Source organism: Telmatherina bonti (assembly GCF_933228915.1).
Source record: "Telmatherina bonti genome assembly, chromosome: 5".
Lineage (NCBI taxonomy): Eukaryota > Metazoa > Chordata > Actinopteri > Atheriniformes > Telmatherinidae > Telmatherina > Telmatherina bonti.
Genome location: NC_136623.1, coordinates 34,675,005 through 34,700,313, shown reverse-complemented (window position 1 = coordinate 34,700,313; position 25,309 = coordinate 34,675,005). Strand labels below are relative to the sequence as shown.

Sequence of the window (25,309 nt, the reverse complement as noted above, 5' to 3'; positions counted from 1 at the left end):
TAGTAGTAGTAGTAGTAGTAGTAGCAAACAAACGTTTGCGCGAGGAGAGACCGTTAACGCGCTCGCTTCAGACACAAAGACTAAACAAGTATCAGGAAAGCCACGGGCTTCCAGCGAGTTCCGCAATCCAAACAGACTGAGGGAAGAGTTGACAGGGCATCTGGGATCTCACACGGGAATGTTGAGACACAGACAGACAAACACTCAGCCATGTTTCCAGACATTCACCGACGCAGCAGCCATTTCAAAGCCATCATGGTCTTGTGAGCCCTAAACAGGCTTGGGAGCCGGAGGAGAAGCAAACAAACATTTTCCCCAGATTTACCCTGAACTTCAAAGACTCGCTTTCCCACAAACCCACCTGGACTTGGCTGGAGCTTCCAACCTGTCGACATGGGGCCGAGCGAGGAGCAGCTTTTCCTTACTGGTGTTTATGTTCGGTGTGTGTGTGTGGTGACCTCCAGACTGAGGACAGCAAAGTTCAGAGCTCATAAATCACATTACACGGCTCGCAGGAAGGTAACTGAGAGAAAGGCACTCAGCAGCCTCCGTCAACCGCCCCCCCCGACCCTGCAGCTATATGGGCTCAAACCCAGCCTGCAGCTTGAGCCCAGCCGACCTCCAACCACTACAACATGTTTGTTTAATGACTTCGCTACCACTAGAAACTCAACGGAGGAAGAAAAAAACATTCATCACTTTTAACTTCCGTTGGTCCTTTAAGAAACAAACAACCCACTCTGCCAGGGAGCTGAGGTGGTTCGGCTTGGCCGCTGTGCCACTGAGACCACACACCCCTCTACTGCTGTTATCAATATTACAGCAAATTACACAAATGAAACTTTGGATTCCTCTCGCTGTCCAGGTTGTGAGTGTGTTTACACACATTTATTAATTCTCTGATGAGTCTTTTTGTTTCAGCGTTTCCCATGATGCTCCTCCAACGTGGCAGATTCCTGGATTTCACACAACGGCGATGTTTCTGTGCTTTGGCTTCTCACAGGGGAAAGAGGGAGCAACCTGACACCGCAGCCCCCCAGGAAGACACAGCGTGTGAGACAGTTAAAGGTGGCTGATGTGTATGCTGGTGTTTGTACCGACGCAGTGTTACGAGTGTGTGAGGAGAGCAGAGAAACCATAGCAACCACGGGCAGACATGTGGCTCACATGTCCAGCAGACCCACCGGGACTCTGTAACTCCGAGCCTGATGTGCCATCGTGACATTTGTGGAGAGTTTCTAGCTGACGGTGTGTGTAAAGTCGTCTCTGCATGCGAAGCTGCAGCTCTGGTCTGCAGGGAAAGCAGCCACGGCTCTGCCTCGTCTCTGCAGTTAATAGTTTTATTGTGTGAAAGAAAAGCTCGGTTGCACAACTCTGTACTTTGCTCAGGAATGTAAGAATCTCGCTGTTATTGGATGGTCTTGATGAAAAGTGTGTTATGAAATGCTTGCCACATGGGGGCCGTAATAAATAAGAAAAACAATTACAGGCATTAATTCAGAGGGATTATGAGGCGTCGCGGTGTTTTGAAGTGTTCATGATGAGAGGGAATGTGGCCTGAAATGTGCGTTGTGTCATGATTCCTCCTTCCTGTTTGCTTGCAAAGGAAAGCGAGTGACATTTCTAGCTCCTACACTTTACAGACGTTGAAGAGCAGCATTCAGAGTACCTGTCGGTGTGTTTGGAGACATAAGGCCACAGCGGCGCCACGGTGCTCCTGGGACCGTCGAAATCCGCCAGGATGTGCTCCGGGTTTTCCTCGTTTCCTGTTTTATTCACTATCTGCCTGATCAGACTGGTGGAGATGGGTACAGCGCACTGCGAAGCATCTTCATCCTCCCTGAGGAGTAAAAGCAGAAAGTCAGAATCAGATGTGTGTGTGTGTGTGTGTGTGTTTGTCTTCCAGGTGAATCCACCGTTTACCTCTAAAGGCAGTAACAAGTCACCGCTCATAAACAAACGTTGGGTGGTTTTTCATTTATTTTACACCAGAGAATCTGAAACTCTCCCTTTATAATGTGATTATAAATAAAAACAAGACATCTCTTTCTCTGGACCCTTTTCGTACCCGGAAACCTTGAAGTGGATGGAATCTGCTTCGTGTTAAAGGTTTTTCATCTTGCTGCACAAACACTAAGTCACACAGATCACAGCGGAGGCTAAATGCTTGTAAATAGTCCTAATGGAACCTCAGCCTCAGAGATTATTTCGCAACTTAAGTCAAATTTAAAAAAAAACAAAATTAGGGGAAAAAAATCTAAACAATGTGATGGCATCTCTTTCTGGGCATCATCCAGTTCTGCTTGGCTAAAACCACGCAGTTTATTAAGAGAGGGAATACGGGGGCTATTGCTTCTGGACTGGGGCAAAACAGTCTTTCTGATGTGGCCAGTCGGAGGAAAGCAGGACACAACGGTTGGTTCAGACTCGTCTGTGTGTCTTGTATGACAGACCACAGCTCTGCTCTCTACCTCGTCCATTAAAGCCCACAACTATGTGTAATTACAGGAAGGAAAGATGAGCTGTTGACCAGCGAACATTCACGACTGGATCCATCCGAGAGGTTTGTGTTGGGTGAGGAGCTGTGTGCTTATATGTATGTTTACAATTGTGGTTTGTTGTGTGTGTTTGTGAGGATGGAAGGATGAGGGATGGATTGAGCTGGGGGGACAAGTTTGTGTGGTTTCAAGCCCTTCAGATGGGGACGGACCATAAATACGCTGAGTATTGTGGTTGCGATCTAGAAAGACAGACACTTGGTTGTTTCTCAGCTTGTTTTTTGTGCTTGTGAGAAGGATTTATCTGCAAAAACAGGGGCCACATACATTCCCAGTCACTGTATGGCCTCTGTGGTTCCTCCATGGCAGCTGAAATCATAACAGACTTTGTCACTAGATATCTAAACACAACAGTTGCAGCTAAAAATTCTCTCAGGAGGAGTCGACTGCGTTCAGCTTCTCCCCGCTAGATGCTACTACAGGGCAACTCTTGTCTCGTGTCTTTGCATGAAAGAATTACAAATGATAACAAAGGCAGCGGGAGCAACAACATAATTATGTCACTGACACTTTGACAAACGCAGACCCAATCACCACATCATCTGAAGATATTGGACGTAGTTTAACCTCTTCTTCAGCATTCTGTCTGAAATGGCGTTCCCAAAATAAAACATGGTGACAATTACAAGGGCTGCATGGATAGTCTGGGTTTCAAAGCTAAGCTGACTGATTACTACAGAAGTGTCAGAATGAGGATGCAGTTTACAGTGTCACCTGGAGCACAGTAGCAGCCAGATCCTTCTAGGAATCTCCATCAAGCCGTTCTTGTAAGTGATTGTGGCCATTAGCGTTGACATAAGTAGTGATTTAGAAATTGAAAGAGTGTCTGAAAGTATTTTCTTGGTCCTTGAAGACAAACTGAGGTGGAAACCTCACATTGATTATCGTGTGGAAAAAATAGCCAGAAGTGTTGGTATTCTAGCAAAATGTAGATATATACTAAATTCCACAACATTACTTACCTTGTACAACGCTCTAGTATTACCATATTTCAATTATTGTGTTTAAGACTACTCTGCAAAGACTAGTTATTCTACAAAAAAGGGCCATAAGGGTTATCAATCATGCAGGTTATATGGATCATACAAATAATTTATTTTTGAAAGTACGTTGCCTCAAATTTTGTGACTTGGTTCAGTTTAAAATAACTCAATTTGTGTTCAAAGTTCAAAGTAATAAGATGTCATATAACATACAAAAGATGTTTAAAGACAGAGTTTCTGTGTACAGTCGGAGAGGTGAAGTTATGTTACAGAAACATTACACACGCACTGCCCTAAAAAGCAGATGTGTTTCCATTTATGGAGTAACTTTATGGAATGGACTAAGAGATGATTTAAAATTATGTAATAATATTATCAAGTTTAAAAAAATGTACAAGAAATTGTTATTGGATAAATCTAAAAAAAAGAAGAAAAATTCATTATTTATTTTGCTGCTTTTTGCCTTTAGACTGATGACTTTCAGTATGTAAAGGTTGCCATATTTCATATCATTTTATTTATTTTATTTTATTTTATTCAAAACAACATTAAAATAAATACAAAATAAGAATAAGAATGAAAAGAAGCAGAAAGAAGAGCAATCTTATGATATCTGCCCCTTAATTAATTTCATAATCATCCTTTGTCCATTCTTATTATACATTTTACAATATTCACATACAACATCCAGTTGTTCCAAAATTTGCATTAATTACCCATTACACTCCTTTCTTTTTAGTAGTTTTGAAAGCATTTACAGATATCCAAAATGTAACACCATGGTAAATATTCAAGGTAATTCACATTATGCCCCTAACGCTTCATAAGTCTTTAATATTGTTCTTTTTATGCTTTTCTTAAATACATTGATTGTTCCTGATTCTTTAACTTCTTTTTGAGTCTCATTCCATAAATTTATTCCTTTTACGGTAACAGTTCGTTCCATTATTTTTGTTCTAAGTGTTTAAATTAAAGACTGTAAATAAGGAGAGGTATTTAAATAAGCCTTGAGTTTCCTTCTGCTCCTTCTCAAATAAGATATAATGTTACATAAATCTGCATCCTTGTTTTTTATTGTATATGTGTTTGAGATGAATAAAGAAAAAATAAATAGTGTTGAGTTAGAATCAAAATGATCTCCATCTTCCTGTAGTACAGGTTCCTGGATCTGGACAGGGTCAGAGTCAGGAGAATGGAGGGGTGGCCCCCAAATTCCACATGAAGATCCAGACAGAAGCAAACCCCAAAATAACAGCGCGGCAGGAAGAGTCAATCCTTCACTATAAAAGCTCATCTCCATGGAAACGAGCAGGGTTTCATTTCACACGCAGGCAGAGTCACATCTGTCTGTTTCAAGACTGAATAAATCGTTTGACTACAAAACAATAAAACCAACATGTTATTTATGATTTAGTGTTTGTAATCAGCAGAGTGTGTGGTTTTCAGATCACACCTGGTGTGTGTGGTTTTCAGATCACACCTGGTGTGTGTGGTTTTCAGATCACACCTGGTGTGTGTGTGGTTCGCTAGAAGTGGAGAAATGACCCGAACCTCTGTGGTGGACGGGTCTGCAGCACGATCGGCTGCTCGGGTGCACCGATGGTACATGTTAGCATCGGTGAGATCTGCACCGATTTCATGCTTATGTGAAGAAGATGGAAGATACTTGGGATTTATTTATGGGGAGCTGATCCCGCTCTGTGCGACTTATTATAATGTGTAGAAGAAGATACAAGCATCTCACACACAACCAAACTGGGGCAGAATGACACGGGAGTGGTGATGTATACGACGGGCTCCAGCCATAAGTGTTGCACTTAAACAAGCACTTAGCTAATGAACAGCATGACAGACTGAGACCACACATGTCCACACACAACACATCCTCCCATGCCAGTGTGCGCACACACACACACACACACACAGCTGCTCTGTTCGGGCCGATATCTAAATGAGGTGTAATCATGGTCCAACCTGACATGCTGGACTCGGAGCTGCTGCCAAGGCAGCTTACCGCTCTCCTGAAGTGCGCGCGGATTCCCTGGATCACGACTTCATTAATGGCTCAGAGAAGCCAGAATGTGCGCTGAGAAAATCTTAAATAAGTGTTTCTCTCTTGTTTTTGCACGGTGAGGCCCTCTGAACTCCCATCACAGAAGACCAAAGGTACCGTTTCCCACGCAGATGTATGAGCTATTTGTGGATGATTTAATACTGAACTGAACCAACTAAATTTTCCAATAAACATGCTCAGCTGGCCGGGAACCACGTCCAGAGGATGGGAAAAGAGGAAGTTGCCTTTTAGCGAGGAGGGACTGTTTCATTCTGAGTGTTTGACAGATGTGTTAATATACTGCATGGTGGGATGGGCTGCGTGCTTAATGCATTCCTGGTCGTGTGTTTTTGTAGTTTGTGAGATCATATACTTAGAAAAACCCACCTTTCCTGTCAAGCATGGCATGTTTTTATACATTATGGGATTTTATTAGGGTATTAAGATGTCTGCTTTATCATAGAAAAACAGATTTTCCCCCACAGTCTTTGTTTATTTGATTTGGAAGCTTGTATTAATTACCTGGCTTGGAAAGTCAGGTGGTGGGTAAGGTCGGCCTCGGTGTTTGAAAGAGGCTCCTCGCGGCCCTGCCCACGTATGAGCTGGCTCTCTTTTACTCCCAGACTTCTCTTCTCGACGTGGACGATGATTGGATCTGGCAAGTGGCTCCTGGTGACAAACAACGGGCTGAAAACCACCTGAAACAGAAGCAGGTAATTATTGTTACTTCTTCAGCTGGATCCTTTCCTGAGAGTGAAACACAAGCAAGTGTTCCATTTCCATCAAACTAAAAAGCTTTGCTTCAGTGCAGTCATCAGTAGTCAAAACTTTGCATCTCTGACTTGTTCGATGACACGGTGACATCCATCATGTGTACTTTAACATCGGAGATGCGATGTGATGTTGCAGCAGAGTTTCGCTTCATAGTATTATGAGAAACTGGCTGTTTTGAACACACAAATCACTGATTCAGCAAAGACATATAAGAAGACTAAAAGAGACAAAACAAGAGACATCATAAGATGGTCTTCTGCTGGCTGGAGAGAGCTAACAGGTCCGGTAGGATGCAAGATGGATGCGGATATAGCCGTCGAAAATGGAAAAAGTTCTGTGGTGTGTCTTTCATACCTTGATAAAAAGGTGGAGAAATCCTTGCAAATAGAGTTATCATAAGCTACAGTCACACTGCAGGGCTTCATGCTCAACCAGACTTCTAGCTGAGATCCTCTATGAATTTTGCATAATCGTCCATATTATAATTTAACGTCACGTCTACAGCTGGATACGCAGAAAAAGACGTGACGCACCATGCAGCACTCTGTTTGCCAGTGTCAACATGGATGCTGGACTTGTCAGCACAAGTGTCAAGTCTGAAGATGTTGTGCAATCAGAGCTGACAGAATTATGATGTAATATTGTTTCATCTGTTGTTTACATTTAGTCTTTGTGTTCCACTTCCTCTACTGCAGAGCTGTGACGTCTGTCTCGCTTTAATGACGTAAATGTGGGCTGAAACGTGCTGTTCAGACGGAGGTCACTTTGTAGAGCCATCAGACATGGGTCTGATTTAGAACCACATGAAAAGCTGGTCTGTGTCGGTTCAGACTGTCGTAAAGAGATCAGATATGGGCTATAAAAGTCAGATTTCAGACTTTTGCATGCTGCGTCAGCGTGGCCTTGGAGTGGTGTTTATATTCAGTTACTGGTGCAAAGTTTGGACCACAACACCAAACAAAGGCTGCGTTCACACCATAGACTGTATATGAAAAGGTGGGCGGACCTCCGTGACGTAGGTTTCTGAAGAGCTGAATTGAAGCTCGGTGGGTGGTTCCTACCGTTGCCATCTTGGCAGGGGCATGCGTGTCGTCTCACCCGGAAAATACAAATATGGGCAAAGAGGCGGAGCTGAGAGGGGGGCTGTGAGTGTCATGGTGGATGATTGACATCGAGCGAACTCTGAGCTTTCTGTAGCTAAGAGCTAACTGAGCTAACCTGGAGATAACAGGAGCTAACCAGCTAACGGAGGTAAGTGAGCTAAAGCTAAGTCACGTTGATAACCGGCTAAAAACCGCAGTTGTTCTGCGTTCTTCTGACTTGAAGCGGGAGATTGGTACCTGTCAATCAAAAGGACACGCCCCTAAATATGCCGAACTTCAAGTTCAAAATACTTTTAAATGGGCGAGTTAGAAAAAAATTCACTCCCCCCACAGTTGTCATGAAGGTAAACCTGACCTATTAAACTGAAAATGGATTTTTGAACCAGGCTGTAAACATGTTTATTTCTGCTGTGAAGTTGGTCTTTTTAACATGGGAGTCTATGGGGATTCGCTCGGGTTTTTTTTTTTTTTTTGTCTTGTCCAGCATTTCAGCAAGCAGACTGATGTTCTGGATGCTGTGTTCTGCTGAGAAAATTAATTTTGCCAAGGGGAACTTTTATACATGTAATGATCCCCTTGTATTTCTTGATTCTTATTTTATTTTTCTATTTGCTTTGGATAATACCTTGTATTACAGAGTTTGTGCTGCTGGACCTGACCGGAAAGGACAGGAAAGGGGCAGAAAGAGAACAGAAAAGAGAACGTAAAAAACAAAAGAAAGAGATCAATGCATACACGTATATGCACATACATACCCACCTACATATACATGTATATACACTCGCACATACATTATATATATACATATATACACACATACACACATACATACATATATATATGTATGTATGTATGTATTCGCTCGGTTTTGCAGCCCCTAGTGGATGAAGGGGGAACTGCAGTTTTTCACTTCTGCATAGGCTTCACTTTTAACCACCGGAGGCTCCGTCCATCTTTCATATACGGTCTCTGGTTCACACTGCAGCCAAAACTGGACTTTGTTCCTCTGGTGTGAGCCACGTCTGAACAGCACAATCCAAATGTTTCCACATCAGAACCGGTTTCATACGTGCTCCTAAATCTGATCCATATCTGATGGTTTTTCAGGCGACCTCTGACTTTGACATCATTTAGGTGAGACTGGGCCGGAGGAGGTGGGATGCAAATATAAACAACAAGCTAAAGCATTTCTTATCATAGTGGGTTTCTTTTGGCTCCGACAGCTCAACAACTCAACAACAACTGACACACAAACACTGACACATGTAGCTTTGTAAAAACACCATGCTGCACGTAAAACATGGACAAATTTATATATCTATCTATCTATATATATATAATACATCTTTCTCTCAATTTTGAACAACTAATGGTCAAGTAACGATAATATTGGGCAAAGAAGAGAGACCACAGTGTGTTGTATGTCTGAAATTAATAACACTTGTCAGTATGAAGCCATTTCACACTGACAGCACGTTTCATCCTGAACACAAAGAAAAGCCTGCTGAGTACTTAAGAAATAAACGGCCCAGCTGCTGTAAATAGCAGAGTTGTTTAGTCAAAGCAGCTCCCGTCTTGTTAAATGTTCAACTTACTTCATATAGAGCAGCGAGCAGAGTCTACAGCTGTCACACGGTAGCAGAGGAATTCATCCTTCTCAGCTACAACTCACAAGTAATGAACTAAAGAATATTTTGTGTTCCTATTGTCCATTTTGTTTGCACGTGGTACTGGTTTGGAAACAACTGCAGTATTTAATGTTTTTAGTTTTCATTTTACAGTTTGGTCTTTTGTTCTAAATAAATAAAGAGAAGGAAACCAGCTACTCACCAGTCTCTGCTGCATGTGAGAGTCAGGATCAATGGTAATGAGCGTGCACCAGACAAAGAGCAAGGAGCCACTGGAGCAGGCCACCTGAGAGGAAACAAACAGCTCTCCTTATTCATTAATGCAACAGTTTAGAGCGTTTTATCAGGAGGATGCAGTCAGTTTAAACACTCTTTACCGTCTTAACGTCACTAAACAACAACGTGTTGGGTCGGTGTTTGTTTGTGGTCATGATATAAAACATGGAAATGCCTCCATCAGTGTTGCATTATCATGTTTTGTCCTAAAATTCTTTGTTTCTTGGCTTCTTCCAGTAGTAAAATGTTGAGCCTCCCTAATGCTCCGCATGGCTGAGGCAACTGACAACTATTAGTGCCAGATAATGGGTCATTACAGGCAGTAAAATCTCTGCAAGATTTAAAGGCTGAGAATGTGCCCACCGAAGGCTGAGCACGCTTAATGTGTCACTGGTGTTTGTCCCATTTATTCCTCGCTCCTCATTAAAGCTCCGGGATGCCAAGACACATTACAAGTGGTTCAATTTATGACAGCAAGGGGACTTCATTTACTGCCGGGGACAGCAGAGCGGAGCAAAGAAGGAATGAGCGTTTATTCTTCATATACAGGCACTTGCAAAACAGTCCGGTGGGGATGAGGGGGTGTAACCTTGGCAAACACGTAGGCTTGAGTCAGATAAAGTAAGACTCAGCACTGAAATAAGGTCATGACAACCTCCTGCTTTGTCAAAAGTAAAGGACAAGAGCAAAAATAAAAGAAGAAGACATGTTGAAATAAAGGTTGTGGAGGAGGAAGGTGAGATACGAGTAAGGAGTTACTTCAGACAGATGAGAAATGAGACAAACACAGACGGGAGGGAACCTGCAGATAGGACAGGTGGACCAGTTTGATGTCTCAAGATGAAGTAAAGCAGGAAGAGGAGCTGAAAATAAGACAGATGAGTGGTTCAACATGTGGGCGAGAGAGCACAGGGAAAGGAGAGAGAGCAGGAGATCTAAGGAAGCAGCTACTAGCTTTCATTCAGAGCCAAGCCTGGCCAGAGGGAAGCTGAAGTGGCAGGATGGCTCGCTGTTACCAGGACTCCTCCTGAAAGTCAGGAAAACCCTGAGAGCAGCAGGACCGGAGCTGGAATTCCTCCTCAAAGTCTGCGCCGGTGCCCACATATCAGCCAGTGTTTCCTGATATGGTTAGTGTGGTTATGTGAGAGCATAAACTATGTTTTCTACCTCTCAGCGTGGTCAGGTTATGGCTCAGGGCGCCTTTGTAAGCCTATCTGCTGGAAGATCTCAATCTGCTCTCTAACAGCGAGTAGCAGAATGGAAGCTCAGCAACCGCGGCCACCCAGAAGAGGAGGATCCGGTCCCCGTTGGTGGTCCAGTCACCAGCTCCAAACATGTGTGTAGACGGAGAGCCAACTCTAAATGTGTGTGTCTATCTGTTCTGGTTGGACAAGCACATTCATCAGCCTGCGTTTGGACCGCTGTGTGCAGCTACTACAGGTCTACATGTGTTTTTCCATCTCACAAACCCCATCTATGTGTTGTAGATCTAGAGGTTTAAGAATGCCGTTAGATATAAGTAATGTTCATATCAGCAAACAGTTCACACAGATACAGAGGATGATATAACGTAGTGGTGATGTTCCACCTGTACGACCGAGCTGCTGCTGTCCCTCCTGTCCAGCTGAACATCCTGGGACCAGTCTTCATCTCCTTGTGCTCTCACACACAGCTCCGTCATCTCTGAGTCTTCCAGCACATAGGAAGGCAGCTTGGCTCCCGCCTCCAGGCAGTCACAGTGTTCTCTGACCACCGTCTGACCGTCAGGCCCCACGTAGTGCTGCACGACCCGCAGCTCGATATCCTGGGTCAGGTAGCTGCACATCACCTGCCGTCCACAGATGATGACCTGCGAGAGAAGGATGTTTAACACACCAAGCCAGAGATGTTAACCTGTTGGTCTGTTTCTCCGTCTCTTGTCTGAAATAAAATGCCCAAAACATATTAAATATATCTTCACAACCACAAGGGCTGGAAGTAGTCAGCAAGTTTTATTTATCTAGCACATTAAAGCACAGTACATACGGACACACTGTCAGTTTACTGTGTGTAAACTGAGACATGTGAGATTACCAGAAAGGTGTCAGAATCAACGTATGTATTACTGTGTGGAAGTAAAAGAACATAGTAGAGAAAGTTAATGGTTGTTTCCTCCTGAAACACTGCTTTCAGTGAACACCAGAGGATAGAAGCCAGTTCATCCAGAAACGAGTAAAGTGATGTCTGATGAGGAACTGTGCAGAGTTATTAGGTAAAAAGTGCATCTGAGCAGTTTTAGGCATGTTTAATGCAGGTAAAAATCTCCAGAAGCCATCTGTGGTATTAATAATCCACATCTCTGTCGATGGTCGGGTCAGGACAACGAAGGGATGGACCCCTAAATTCCCCTTCTAAACACCATGAGGATCCAGAAAGAATGAAGCCCAACACGGTACAGGACAAGAAGACAGACTACCTCGCTATAAAACATCATCGCCATGGCAACCTGCAGTACCTTCATGATCCATTTCTAACAAAGACTGAGGTGGTGTCCAGTGTCCACAGTGGTCCCCCACACCTCATTTACTACACAGGCCGACACTGACTACCAGATGTTGCCACAACAACCACCCCGCAACACTCCAAATCCAATCTAAACTCGTGTGAAAGTATTTTATTTCATCAAATTGTACTTTATTCTTTCTTTGTTGCACATCTGTTCAATAAAAAAGGAGAAAAGATGAATAGTTGAACCCGCGTTAACATTCGTGTCATTTTCAACTCTGGCTGCAATGCATTGTGGTCTACAAGGACCCGTCCAGAGACCATCGATTCTCTTCAAGATGCATTGTGGGTAATTTTGAGTGCGCTACTTTAGTAGGGTCTGGACATTCGTGACCAGTATATAAGGTAGTATTAGAGCTGTGACGATTTCATTCAGATTTTTTGGATTCGATACAGTTGATTTAGATAAAAACAAAAGAAAATGTATAAAACTTTTTTTGCTCATCATTTTTTTTTAAATTTCATCTAGGAAAATACAACACAGTAGCCAGACCATCATTCTGCTGCTATAATGGCCAAGAAGACAAGTAAAAAGATCAATAAAAACAATAAAAATGACTAATTTTATAGTGGATTAATTTCTTAAATTTGAAAGTTTTTTTAAACAAAAAAATCATGAAGCAAAAAATCCAGAATTTAGATTTTTCGATTCTATTTTCCCATCCCTAGGTAGTATGTAGGAACCAGCGTGGACATTCGGACACAGCCTGAGTCACAGAACAACACATCAGCAGAGATTTTTAAAGGTAAAATACAATGTATGACTGCAAAACAGCAGAAGCGAGAAACGATTCATGGTTTGATTTGTTTTTGTCCCACAGTGACGAGATGGACGTCTCTGCTTTCAGGCAACTCCTTGGCTGTGTGGAGCCATTTTCAGAAGCTCTGAGGTGGACAGAGCTGTTCTCACGTTCTCTTCCTTCCTCATAGAATCGCTTCTTCTTCTTCTTTTAGTTCAGTTCAAGTTTATTGTCATTCAAGCAAATAAATACAAAGAACGAAACGCTGCCTCAGGTCCCAAATGTCAGCAGAAACTAAAATTCTACAATCTACACTAAAACACAATAAATACCCCCCCTTCAATTTATAAATATTGTATTATAAATATTGTATAAGATTATTTAGCACATGCAAATAAGAGGAAGTCAATATTAGCGTTTTTTCTGCGTTTATCTGTCTCACGGCTTCTGGATAAAAAAGTTTAGCTGAGTTTCTCCCTGGGATGCGTGGCATGAGGGTTGCCGCTCCCAGCATGTGCAGTGATGTGCGCTGCACGCAGCTCGTGGCGTCTGAACAGGGGATGATGTGTGATTGTAAAGAAAGCTGAGACGACCAGGTCAGCTGGAAGCTTTCACACGGGACACATAACGCAATACTGTGTGTGAAAGTTTCTTTACATCATACATGTTTGTGCATTTTGACTTTTAAAGAAGGAAATTGCTCCATCAATCGATGTTTCTAAAAGCAGTGTGAGACAATCTGCAGCTTCAGCTGGGAGGTCCTCCTGCAGCTTCAGCTGGGAGATCCTCCTGCAGCCTGCAGCTTCAGATGGGAGATCCTCCTGCAGCTTCAGCTGGGAGATCCTCCTGCAGCCTCAGCTGGGAGATCCTCCTGCAGCCTCAGCTGGGAGATCCTCCTGCAGCCTCAGCTGGGAGATCCTCCTGCAGCCTGAAGCTTCAGCTGGGAGATCCTCCTGCAGCTTCAGCTGGGACATCCTCCTGCAGCTTCAGATGGGAGATCCTCCTGCAGCTTCAGATGGGAGATCCTCCTGCAGCTTCAGCTGGGAGATCCTCCTGCAGCTTCAGATGGGAGATCCTCCTGCAGCCTGCAGCTTCAGCTGGGAGATCCTCCTGCAGCCTCAGCTGGGAGATCCTCCTGCAGCTTCAGCTGGGAGATCCTCCTGCAGCTTCAGCTGGGAGATCCTCCTGCAGCCTCAGCTGGGAGATCCTCCTGCAGCTTCAGATGGGAGATCCTCCTGCAGCTTCAGATGGGAGATCCTCCTGCAGCTTCAGCTGGGAGATCCTCCTGCAGCTTCAGCTGGGAGATCCTCCTGCAGCCTCAGCTGGGAGATCCTCCTGCAGCTTCAGCTGGGAGATCCTCCTGCAGCTTCAGATGGGAGATCCTCCTGCAGCTTCAGATGGGAGAACCTCCTGCAGCTTCAGATGGGAGAACCTCCTGCAGCCTGAAGCTTCAGCTGGGAGATCCTCCTGCAGCTTCAGATGGGAGATCCTCCTGCAGCCTCAGCTGGGAGAACCTCCTGCAGCCTGAAGCTTCAGCTGGGAGATCCTCCTGCAGCCTGAAGCTTCAGCTGGGAGATCCTCCTGCAGCTTCAGATGGGAGATCCTCCTGCAGCTTCAGCTGGGAGATCCTCCTGCAGCCTGCAGCTTCAGCTGGGAGATCCTCCTGCAGCCTCAGCTGGGAGATCCTCCTGCAGCTTCAGCTGGGAGATCCTCCTGCAGCTTCAGCTGGGAGATCCTCCTGCAGCTTCAGCTGGGAGATCCTCCTGCAGCTTCAGCTGGGAGATCCTCCTGCAGCCTCAGCTGGGAGATCCTCCTGCAGCTTCAGATGGGAGATCCTCCTGCAGCTTCAGATGGGAGATCCTCCTGCAGCTTCAGATGGGAGATCCTCCTGCAGCTTCAGATGGGAGATCCTCCTGCAGCTTCAGCTGGGAGATCCTCCTGCAGCTTCAGATGGGAGATCCTCCTGCAGCTTCAGATGGGAGATCCTCCTGCAGCTTCAGATGGGAGATCCTCCTGCAGCTTCAGCTGGGAGATCCTCCTGCAGCCTGCAGCTTCAGCTGGGAGATCCTCCTGCAGCTTCAGCTGGGAGATCCTCCTGCAGCCTCATGGTGCCGACGTCCCGTATCGGCAGCTGACTTCCTGCTCTCAGACTGTATGTAATGAACTGGGTGTGACCAACACTCCTGCTGTATCATCGGATCCAGTGGAAACAAGACGTAATGAGAGTTTGGGGCAGATGGAGGAAGGAATGCGAGAGGCCGAGTGTGTTTTGTCTGGAGGATGAGAGGGAGACGTGTGTGACACTTGACACTGTTTACATAACAAACTGTCATTACCATCAACTGATGGCATCGCTGCGCTTTCACGGATACACGGACTTTTCCTCGTATTTGTGGAAAAACGCAAACATGATTCATCCCTTTTCTTGCAACAGGCAGTTGGTTTATGATCTGGTTTATGATTTCCTGTGATCTTTTCCGTGGATTGATGGGACACATTTTATTGCTCCAAAACAGATGACAAAAACTGACAAAAACAGAAAACAGTCTGTTGTTAGTCAAGCAACTACTAAATCATAAGATACAAAGAGTGGGTGGGAGGTGGAGAGGGGGTTAAAAGTGCTAATCCTGACTAAAGTACTTGGAGAAAGGCCTTGCTTTGTTTGTCACATCGCAGAGGTCTGCAGGCTTAAGGCTGCAAACATGCTCCTGCTTTTAGTTTGGACTTTGGCAACAAAAATGATCTTCAGCACGACTACATCACTGATTATTGTTTAAAAACTTAGGATCTTCTTTCAGCTGTTGTTTATTTGTACCACAAATCTCATTATGGAAATAAGGCATTATTATTCCACTGCTTAGGTTTCTTAACATGTTCTTTTTATTTGGGTGGAATAAGCGACAGACAGCAGGGTTGCAGGAGCCGACGGTACCTGTTTCTGGACGCCGCTGAGCTGCGCCACCTTGATGATGAGGGAAGCGGTGCGTCCTTTGTACTGGATGGTCCTCAGAAGCGTCCCAACGTTGTCCACGCTGAAGGGCTCCGACCAGCGCCAGTTTCCCCAGCCTTCGATGCAGATGTGCAGCAGCTACAGGACGGGTCAGAGCAGGACACACACACACACACACACACACACAGGTTACACTCCTTTCCCTCCAGCAACACACATATAAACAACAGTTTGTTTGCAGGATTTTAGCGGGACAGAGACAGAAGGCTGCACACACACTGGCTGGTGGAAAACAGCTGATGTGGAAGACCATTATACAGCTGTGTGTGTGCGCATGTGTGTGTGTGTGTTAGACCCTTTGTGCTCCACACATCTAAATGAGAGGCACTTTGCTCGCTTCTCCGTCTCTTCAGCTACATATCCATCACTCCTCTGCGGAGCACAGCCATGTGTGTGGCTGAGTGTAAACACACAGCTTCAGGACGACAGCTATAAACACACGCTGTCCTGCCTCATGACATCCAAACAACTTCAGAGCGGTGATGATTTTCCAACCGATTTTTCCTACAATTCCTGGTACTGTGGGGCTCAAACTATGTGATGTGGCATCTACACTGGCAGAAGACCACTGTTTTAATTGCTTCCTCCATTACACAACAACCAGACTGCACGGAGTAAAACTCTACCAGAGCTGGAGGTGCATGCTGCTACACGACCCCTCCACCTGAACATGCGCTCCAAATGTCCATCACACCTGCGCTGACGTTACCCACAGACCATCTGTACCCTTTTCACCACAAGCCTATGAATCTTAATTGTCAAACAATGTGAGTGCTGTCATGAGATTATGGTAACAAAACGGGAGCAGAATCAGAACAAGGCAGGGAGATCTGAAGCTTTCTTCCCTCCTGAGGCAGCGCGGCTGACCTGCCACCTCCCTGAACTCTGCGTGCCGGCCCTGCTGTCGGCGCTAGGTCACTACTTGACAAAGGGAGGGTAGAGAACACGAGCGAGACAAAAAAATATCCAGAATAGGTCCAGAAGGTTAGTGGATACATGGTGGAGGGGGGGAGGAACTGGTTCAGTTCATCTCCCAGAGGGTTAACAACCAGATTGCAACACAGAAAAGCAGTTTTGAGCATTTACACTTTGGGTCGTCGCTGCAACGTGCGGAACATTCAGGCAATCTGTTTTAGGGAAAACAAATTACCCCGGAGGTCAAAGGGCATGTGGGGACCTTGGTCAGGACCTTCTGTGTTTCTCTCCTCTGCAGACTTTCCTCGCTGTTTGAAGACAGATTTCTTTACAATAACATACTTAATCAAAGCCTGTATTCGGCCCTCCTCCTCGCTGGCTGCATGGAAATGACTTACATTTCTGAGATCTACTGCTTACTCATGGGGAAAGTGTCAGAGTGGTGCAAAGTGCCAGGTGGAGGAGGTTAAGGTTAAGCCTGAGGGTGGAGAACCACTGGGTTCCCTAAGCCACGACCAGAATTATAATCAATACCAGCAAAGATTGGCGTGGTTTGAGGAAAACAACTATAATATGTTTTCTTCCACTCGATTCTGTTCCTCGTTTCTCTGTCGGTGATCTAATGAGAGGAAAACCTTTTCATTTGCATTCAGCTCAAAGCCGTCTCTAAGTGCTTCGCATTAACCTCAGTCTTTCAGGGTTGGAGTGCGACAGACTGGTGTTAATTATGGTGAAAATGTTGTGGTGGCAAACCCACTGGAGATCTGTACTCTGCCTCAGCACCATCTGCGAGGACGGATTTGTTATTTCAACACTTTTTGCTCCTTCAACCCCCCCCCTCCTCATGCACTTCGTCGTGCCTGTGGCTCAACTTGACCTCCAAGGAGAAGTCATAATAATGTCTCTACTCAAACTTCAAACAGTGACGCGGCTTTTGTTTGAATCCACCACTGCTCTGACTCAAGTGGTGGAAGAAAACAGAATAAAAAAGCCGGCAGTGACACAGATGAACTGGAGACGTACGACAGCAAGAATGAAAACTAAGAAGCTGTTTTAGCTCTTTGTGACGTAGGCAGCGGCTGTGACACTGACAAAACCCAGTCAGACATGTGTGCTCGTTTAATGCTCCTGCTTTAATAACCGCCTCACTAACGATACTCGACTAAATAAAGAACGTCAACCAATAAAAATGGCTTTGAAGGCTTAAAATGTCTTTTAATATCAGCATCGTTTCGTACAGGACAGAGACACAAACACGGGTCTGCTTCGGTTCACTGGATGGTCTGTTTGCAACGTTGTTCACTGGTAACTGAACCGAGACCCCGCATTTCATTTTCCACACTCGCAACGCGAATGCACGTTCACGCCGAGCTGTACTATTTATAGAAACGGACCTGGGTTTGGTGTAATTTGAGCAAACAGCAGCAGTGTTTTAACCAGAGACAAAGTTCACATGTGATCTGACAGAGGAGTAGAGCTGCAGCTTCATCACAGATTCATCCTGCATGATGGAAAACCATCTCAAACTAATGGAGTCACTCAGGACATGTGAATGAGGCCCTGCCGAGCAGGAGACATTTCTACCAGGAAGGACCCGAACAGTCCCGCTGTTGCTGAGGGATGCAGATGCATGCAGACCGGTTCAGCCTTATTTTCCCTACAAGCTGCCTGAACACAAACTGAGCTTAAACTCAACACTAACTGTTTTGGGAAAGCTTAAAACCTTTATTTTTTGGTGCTACATGGCATCTTTATTTGTTGTTCCCCTGTAAAAAAATTACACAATTTTATTTTTTTAACAGTGAACATAGTTACATCATACATGATAATCATGCCCCATCTGACATTACCAACGTAACAAAATGAAACATACATATCAGGGGTATGAAAAATCTGATATTAAAGCAATAACACATATAATCAAAACAACCAAGCACGCACACACACACACACTAACAAAAAAACAAAAACAAAAAAAAAACCCCTGATAGGATTGTTTTGATAATCATATCCGGGAAAAAACAAATATACCCTGGATAACTACATGTAAACCTTGTCAGCAGCACATACCAACTTAATTTACATGGTAGATGTTACGGTCTCATCAAGTAAAGCTAAAAAAAAAAACGTACACATCTTAACTAAACTCCTTTTACCACGACTAAAAGTGACTTTGTAGGATACATTCACTTATAGGCGCAGGGCTTGGAGGCGGAACACAACACAACTGGACCTTTTACAAAATGCTAACTAATAAAATATCCATGAAGAGGAGAAAAGTCCAGAAAATTGTCACTGTGACAAAAACAAGAAATAAAAGAAAAAAAATGAAGTTATGAGAAGAACAAATCACGTCTCGGTGACCTTACGAAGACATCTCCTATGTTTTTATAAACTCTCTAAATTGTGTTTTAGCAGCCTCAGGATGCTCATCATGCTAATCTCATCCACTGATAGATGTTTGACAGACTCCTCCAGTCACCCACAGCATCTGGCTCTAAGTAGAAGATTCTGGTCCAAAACCAACGCAGAGCATATCTGCTACCACAGTTTCCCAAGTCAGGTACGGTGTGTGAAACAATGTGAAATAAAACCCTTTTTAATTCACAGGGACAGACTGTGAACAAACACTTTACACACACTGTGACTTGTAGCGTGCATCATGTTGAGCACCAGTAAGTTTAGTTAAATCCTACGGTCGGCTTCCTGTAAGCCCTAGCAGCAGCGAGGCTACATGCACATTACAGGGTTCCCAGGATCTACAACCTGTAGGTCAGGGCTACTCAATTAGATGTTCAGGTGGGCCAGATTTAAAAATACAATGAGAGCCAGTAAATAAAGAAAGGGTAAATAAATCAGTACAAATAAATAAATCAATTTAAAAAAAAAAAAAAAAAAAAAAGACACATTTACATTTTGAAAAGTAAGTAGTTTATTTGTTTTTTTTAATTCAGTCCCACATGATAGCCTCCTCACATTATAATCTTTACACACCACCACACACTCGCTGCATATTCAACATCGGTTTGGAGCTCGAATGTGACGGCAACATAAACAAATACTTATCAGTCCAGGCGGGGTTAAATCTGCTGTTTTTGTTGATAATTTAGCGTTTTGGAACAGAGAGCGACATGCTTGCTAGCGCTACTCTTACAACTTCATAACACAACAACACCCGCTGGAGTTAATGTTGCTAGGCAACCAGGTGTTGCATTCATAACTGTAGGATTCCAGGCTACTTAATCAGCGTAGGAATGACTGAAGGTTCTTGATTAATATCTTTATTCTTTTACATAAACTGGGCCACATAAGAGGTTGGTTCTGGGCCGCATGTGGCCCGCGGGCCACCGTTTGAAGAGGCCTGCTCTAGGTACATCCTTCCCCAGCACACCTGAACCAAACAGCAGAATTCCCTCTTCTGCATGTCATCCAGCTCTGCAGACGCCGGGTAACGACACGTACATGTGATTCAGGTGTGTTGTACAAGGGTTGCATCTAAAAGTTGCAGGATGACTTCCAACAAGCTTTAGTTGCGCCCTGCCTTCATGGCTTCCCACCGTCGCTCGGCCCCTCCTCCCTCTCCACCTGCAGCTGCGCATAGCGAGCTCAGCACACCTGTACCTGACCGAGGACAGGTGTGCTGTTCCCGATTCCCTTCTTTACCTTTCTTGGTGATTAAAATCCTTTTCACCATTTGGATCTTCTACAGCAGGAGAACTCAATGCGGTCCTGTGTGGTCCGCAGTCCAGCAGGTTTTCCATGTATCCCTGCTCCAGCACACCTGACTCACATTATCGAGTCATCGTCCAGAACCTGATAGGCTGTTAGATCCGTTTCGTTTTATTCAGGTGTGTTGAAGCAGGAATACACGGTGCACCTGCTGGACTGCGGCCCCTGTAGGACCTAATCGAGTCCTTCCTCCTCAAACCACGACCGCTTTCATGTCATTAGAATAATAATTCTTTAGAAACACACTTATTCAAGTCATTCAGGATGTGTTTCTGCTGCAGTGTTTTCCAGCCTGACATGTATAAATATGCTAATACATCTCTGTTTCATGGAGATCAATCACCTGACAGACAACTTTTCTAAGACCTGGATCAGCTCCAGTGTTTGCTGTGATTAGTTTCAGACTGTGCAGCTGCATGAAAAGAATTACAATAACGCAGGCTTGATGGCTTTAAACGGCTCATATATAGCGTTACCATATTAACACTGCGTTTCCTGACCGTCCTGATCAAACACGCTCAGATAACTCGGACCCTACAAGCGTCCATGAAAGCTGAGCCCGCAGTGATGCTTTGACGTATGTTTTCAAATCAAAGACTGTGACTAATCCTAACAGAGACCACCTGTCCACTAAACCAGATATTACATGGACTGAGCGATGACGTCAAAATCCACAAAGATCCTGCGTGAGCAACGTATATGCCAAACATCAGATCAGTACCACATGAACTTCTTCAGATCCCAACACCAAGATTTCAGATTACCATGGAAACTGAACACAGAACCCAAACATGGGACTGACACATTCAGAAATGGTGTTAACTTCTGAGAATTACCAACTCCACCCGCCTAAACTGTGTCTTATACTCGCTGAGTCAATCCGCTAACCAGATGCCATCATAGGTGCGAGGTCATGTCTACAGAGAAAACCATTAGCAAGCATGTTTCCTGTAAAAGACAGGAGGACACCAGTCTGTCATAACCAAAGCCATGACTCCTAAACTTCCTGCCATTACGTGTTTTACTGACAAAAGCTCCAAATGCTGATTAGTTAAGGTGGGTGTCAGAGTAAAGCACAGATACAGCATGTGCTGCTGCAGACAGCCTGAGTCAGCTCTGCCACTGTAGCCACCGCTGCTCTCTTGTCCTCTGACAGGAATGTCTGCAGCGAGGATGTGATCTGGGTGTCTGCACACCACCACCGCTCCTTCATCCCAAGATCTGAGACTTTGGTGGCACGGAGAGGAGGTAGAAACAACACCAGTAGCTTCATACACAACTCCCTTTTAAAAGCCAAAATCGCTCCGGGACATCTTTGATGGTTTATTAAAATCATACGAATTCAATGTCATATAGCAACAGTTTAAAAATACTTTGAGGAGTCTCTGTAGTGCCAATCTTATTTAATGTTATACAGGCGCAGATGGAAAAAGAAGAAGGATCTGGAACAGAGGCCTACTCTTGTCTGATGAAATGACTTTGGGACTGGGGACCTCAGCTAGCCACCTAACAAATGAGAAACAGGCTCATACCCAGACAGCGACACAAAAGAATATGGATTACTTTGTCCGTAAAACAAAATTAGTGTGAGAAAGAAACATATGTGAGAGAAAAAGGAAGAGGGAGAGAGAGAGTAACATCCATTCCAGAGCAGTAAGAGCTAGCCCGTGTAACATGAGGGAATTATGGCGGCTTTAACAGCTGTCTACAATGCCGCTCTGCTGCTTGGCTCCCGCTCTCCGACAAAAAGAAGCAAAGCTGCGCGACATCAAAGCACAAGATCTGCAAGTCTAAGAAGCGGTTTGAGAGCTGGAAGAAGGTACAGAGAGGAGGCATTGTGTGGGTCCATGGCTGACAGGAGGGGGGGGATGCTAATAGGTTTATGCTTGACTAACATTGTTCCATAGTTCTCCTCTGGTTTCTGCCAAGGCATCTTAGACATGCACGGCCCGAGGCTTCCAGGATACTCAGACGTGGCAAGTGCTAACATCAACTGAAAGGGGCTGACAAAAGGAGCACTGTCTGCGAGGAGGGAAGTTTGAAAACCACATGGAAAGGGGATAAAGGAGACAGTGGTCGAGGACAACTGGAACGCCAGAAGTATCAGCCTGAAGAAAACGGCGAAGAGAAAAAAACTGGAATACGAGAGGGAAAACTTCCTGAACATACAGGTCACATGGGAAAGACTTAAATATATACGTAACGGACATCATGTTTGACCAAACATCCATCCTTTTGTCTGCATAAACTTCCAACAAACACATCTGTTAAAGAGCGTTTATATTCTTGACATGAGGCTGGTGAGGTACTTATTTGTGGTCAATAGACAACAATGAGTCTGGAGAATCAGGGAGTTTCTATTAAAAACAACTCAAACCTCAGACTTTCTCAGCACTTCACTTGTACTCCATATTGTGTGTCCCACAGGGCATATTTTCATTTGGTCACATTAGATAAACAGTCGTCTGTCCCCAAGTCTGAGACAGAAATTCCTCCAGTTAGAAACACAACAAAACAACACATTCAAACTTTTTTTTTTTTCAAGGTTTTTACAGATACTAGCCAGGGGAGAAGCAGGAGCTGGAAGCAGAGACGGTGGGGTGTGTGTGTGTGTGTGTGTGTGTGTGTGTGTGACATGTGTCCTCTGTGATCGGAGAAGTTTTCCTGATTAAAGAGCCGTTATGGAGCTCAGAAAAGTGGCGAGCCAATCATTTTGCACGCCTCACTGACCGTACGAAGAAGCTTAGATTTGTGTTTATTTATAAAGCAGATAAAAAACACAAAATGCAAAAAGAAAACCTACAGAAAAAGCACGTATGAAGACAGTTTGCTGCTCCTAAGATATATATTACTTATGCAGCAATGGAGACGTTACCTGATGCACTGAGAAGTACCTCGCTCTATTTCTCTAATATATTAATATATAAATATATGCTAATATTGGCGTCTCTAACTTACTTTTCCTTTTTTCTGCAGGTCTTCCTGAATAAGTGCAGTTGTACATGTTGATCCATCTTTCCTGTCGTCTCCACCCCAACCAGTCGAGGCAGATGGCTGCCCTCCCTGAGCCGGGTTCTGCTGGAGGTTTTCTTCCTGTTAAAGGGGAGTTTTTTCCTTCCCACTGTCGCCTCGTGCAGCTCAGGATGGGGGATTGGATCCAAGTCATGACTCGATGCAATAAGTTGGTTTCTATTATGGGATATGTATGAATTGGCTTGAAATGATGTGTATGTAAAGTGTCCTGAGACAACATTGTTGTGAAGTGGCGCTGTACAAATAAAGCTGAATATGGAACAACCTTCCCCTTCATATCAGAGCTGCTCAATCTGTCTCTGATTTTAAGTCTGTCCTTAAAACCCATTTCTTTGCGCTGGCATTTAGTCATACCTGAGCTTTTTCTCATGTATTTTCATTTTTGCTTTTATTTTAGATTTTTATTTTGTGTCCCATTTTATTTTTTAATGTGCAGTGTTTCATTTTAAGTTGTAGGGTGTTGTTGTTTGTTGCTTTAATGTTCAGCACTTCGGGCAGCTGCCGCTGTAGAAATGTGCTACATAAGTTGAAGTAAATCTTCTCCAGACAGCAGTTGACTACGTTGCTATGGCTACACGTCGTCATATGAAGATTTGCTGTTCGGTGTGTCCTGCTGCTGACCAGCAGCTGTGTCACACCTGCTGGATTGGTTACTGATGTGTTTTACTTCTTCAGTGATTGACGGTAAGTGTTTAAGCTTTTCCAGGCTGTCACATCAGAGCTGTCAGTCCCAGCGGATAGGCGACAGGACATGTTGTACTGAATAATGATGCTTAGCAACATGGACGTTCAGCAACAAAGTAACCAGCTGTCTGTCAGTGATGTGGTGGGAAAATCCATAACACAGCATTTACATGAACCACTATGAAATGACTCTGTTTTGAGTTGTTTTAGGTGATGAATGTCGCTTCTTTTCAGCCTGATTCTCCCGTCTGTTTCCTCTCCGAGTCTCCAGACTCAAAGCCCACTGCCCCCTCGCTTCATCTGCTCTCCTGTACTTCACACAACTCCACTTCAAAAACCCAAATAACCCTTTAAGTATAACATAAATAAGTGCACAGAGCAGAAGAGACATCAGTCACTGATACCACGATCACAAGCAGGCTGCTCTAAACTAGCATGACTGTGGCAGACTGCAGCCTAACTCAGACAACATGAATGCAACTGATATCTCTGCTTGTTTGACAATGCAGTGTAGCGCTTCACATAAAAGGCTCACACCAATGCAATAAAACCACAAGCTCTCCTTCTACAGAAGAAATGAAACCTGGCTTGACCCTACACAGCTACCCCGGACCACAGAATTGGGAGATTGCATAATGACACATAAGCATGGGAAAATGCAGAAATTGCACCACCGCGACATACTGCTGGAGCCAGAAACACATGTGCATTAGCTGCCCTCTCTAACTGCGTCTTCATGTAAGTCCAGGTGGCTTTCAAACACATGTTAGACATAATATTTATCCAATAAAAAGATTTTTTTAAAGGCCATCTTGGTTTGAAAGTGTCTCTATTAAGATGCTTTCATGGTTTCAGAACAGCGTGTGGCAGGAAGCTGTCACATGACCAGACTGTCACATGACCTGCAGTTTGACCACCAGGCTGAGATCCACATGCTCGTCCCTCGGACAGGCCAATGAGCTGGAGGGTACTGTCCATGGTGCTGAACCCAGGCCAACACCAGCACCAGGGACCACAACGTTACTTTCATCACCTGAACGTCTGTTTTCTGATTCAGAGGAGAAAAAGAAGAAAGTGATGAGCTGGTTGGAGGAAGGTGGTCACTGGCCACTGGGGGGAGGTTTATCTTTCCATTAAGGATCTAATTTCACAATTTACAATCTCAGATGGTGACATTTCTGAACATGGAGACATTGACTTTGTCAGCTGACTGATAAGGGTTTCTTTCACACCATGCATACTGAAATTATTGCCTGATAAAACAGCAGTTTTCCACAAC

At 44.4% G+C, this 25,309-nt stretch overlaps 1 protein-coding gene across 1 annotated transcript in view; it reads right to left on the bottom strand.

Annotated features, from left to right (window-relative positions):
• vps13b (vacuolar protein sorting 13 homolog B) overlaps positions 1 to 25,309 on the bottom strand; it is a 433,420-nt gene that overhangs the window by 47,407 nt on the left and 360,704 nt on the right. The window contains exons 47-51 of the mRNA XM_079241403.1: positions 15,592 to 15,747; positions 10,964 to 11,224; positions 9,302 to 9,385; positions 6,117 to 6,292; positions 1,670 to 1,840 (exon numbers count right to left, since the gene is read on the bottom strand). Of these exons, the coding sequence (XP_079097529.1) occupies positions 1,670 to 1,840; positions 6,117 to 6,292; positions 9,302 to 9,385; positions 10,964 to 11,224; positions 15,592 to 15,747 (848 nt within the window). The remainder of the gene's footprint in view (positions 1 to 1,669; positions 1,841 to 6,116; positions 6,293 to 9,301; positions 9,386 to 10,963; positions 11,225 to 15,591; positions 15,748 to 25,309) is intronic.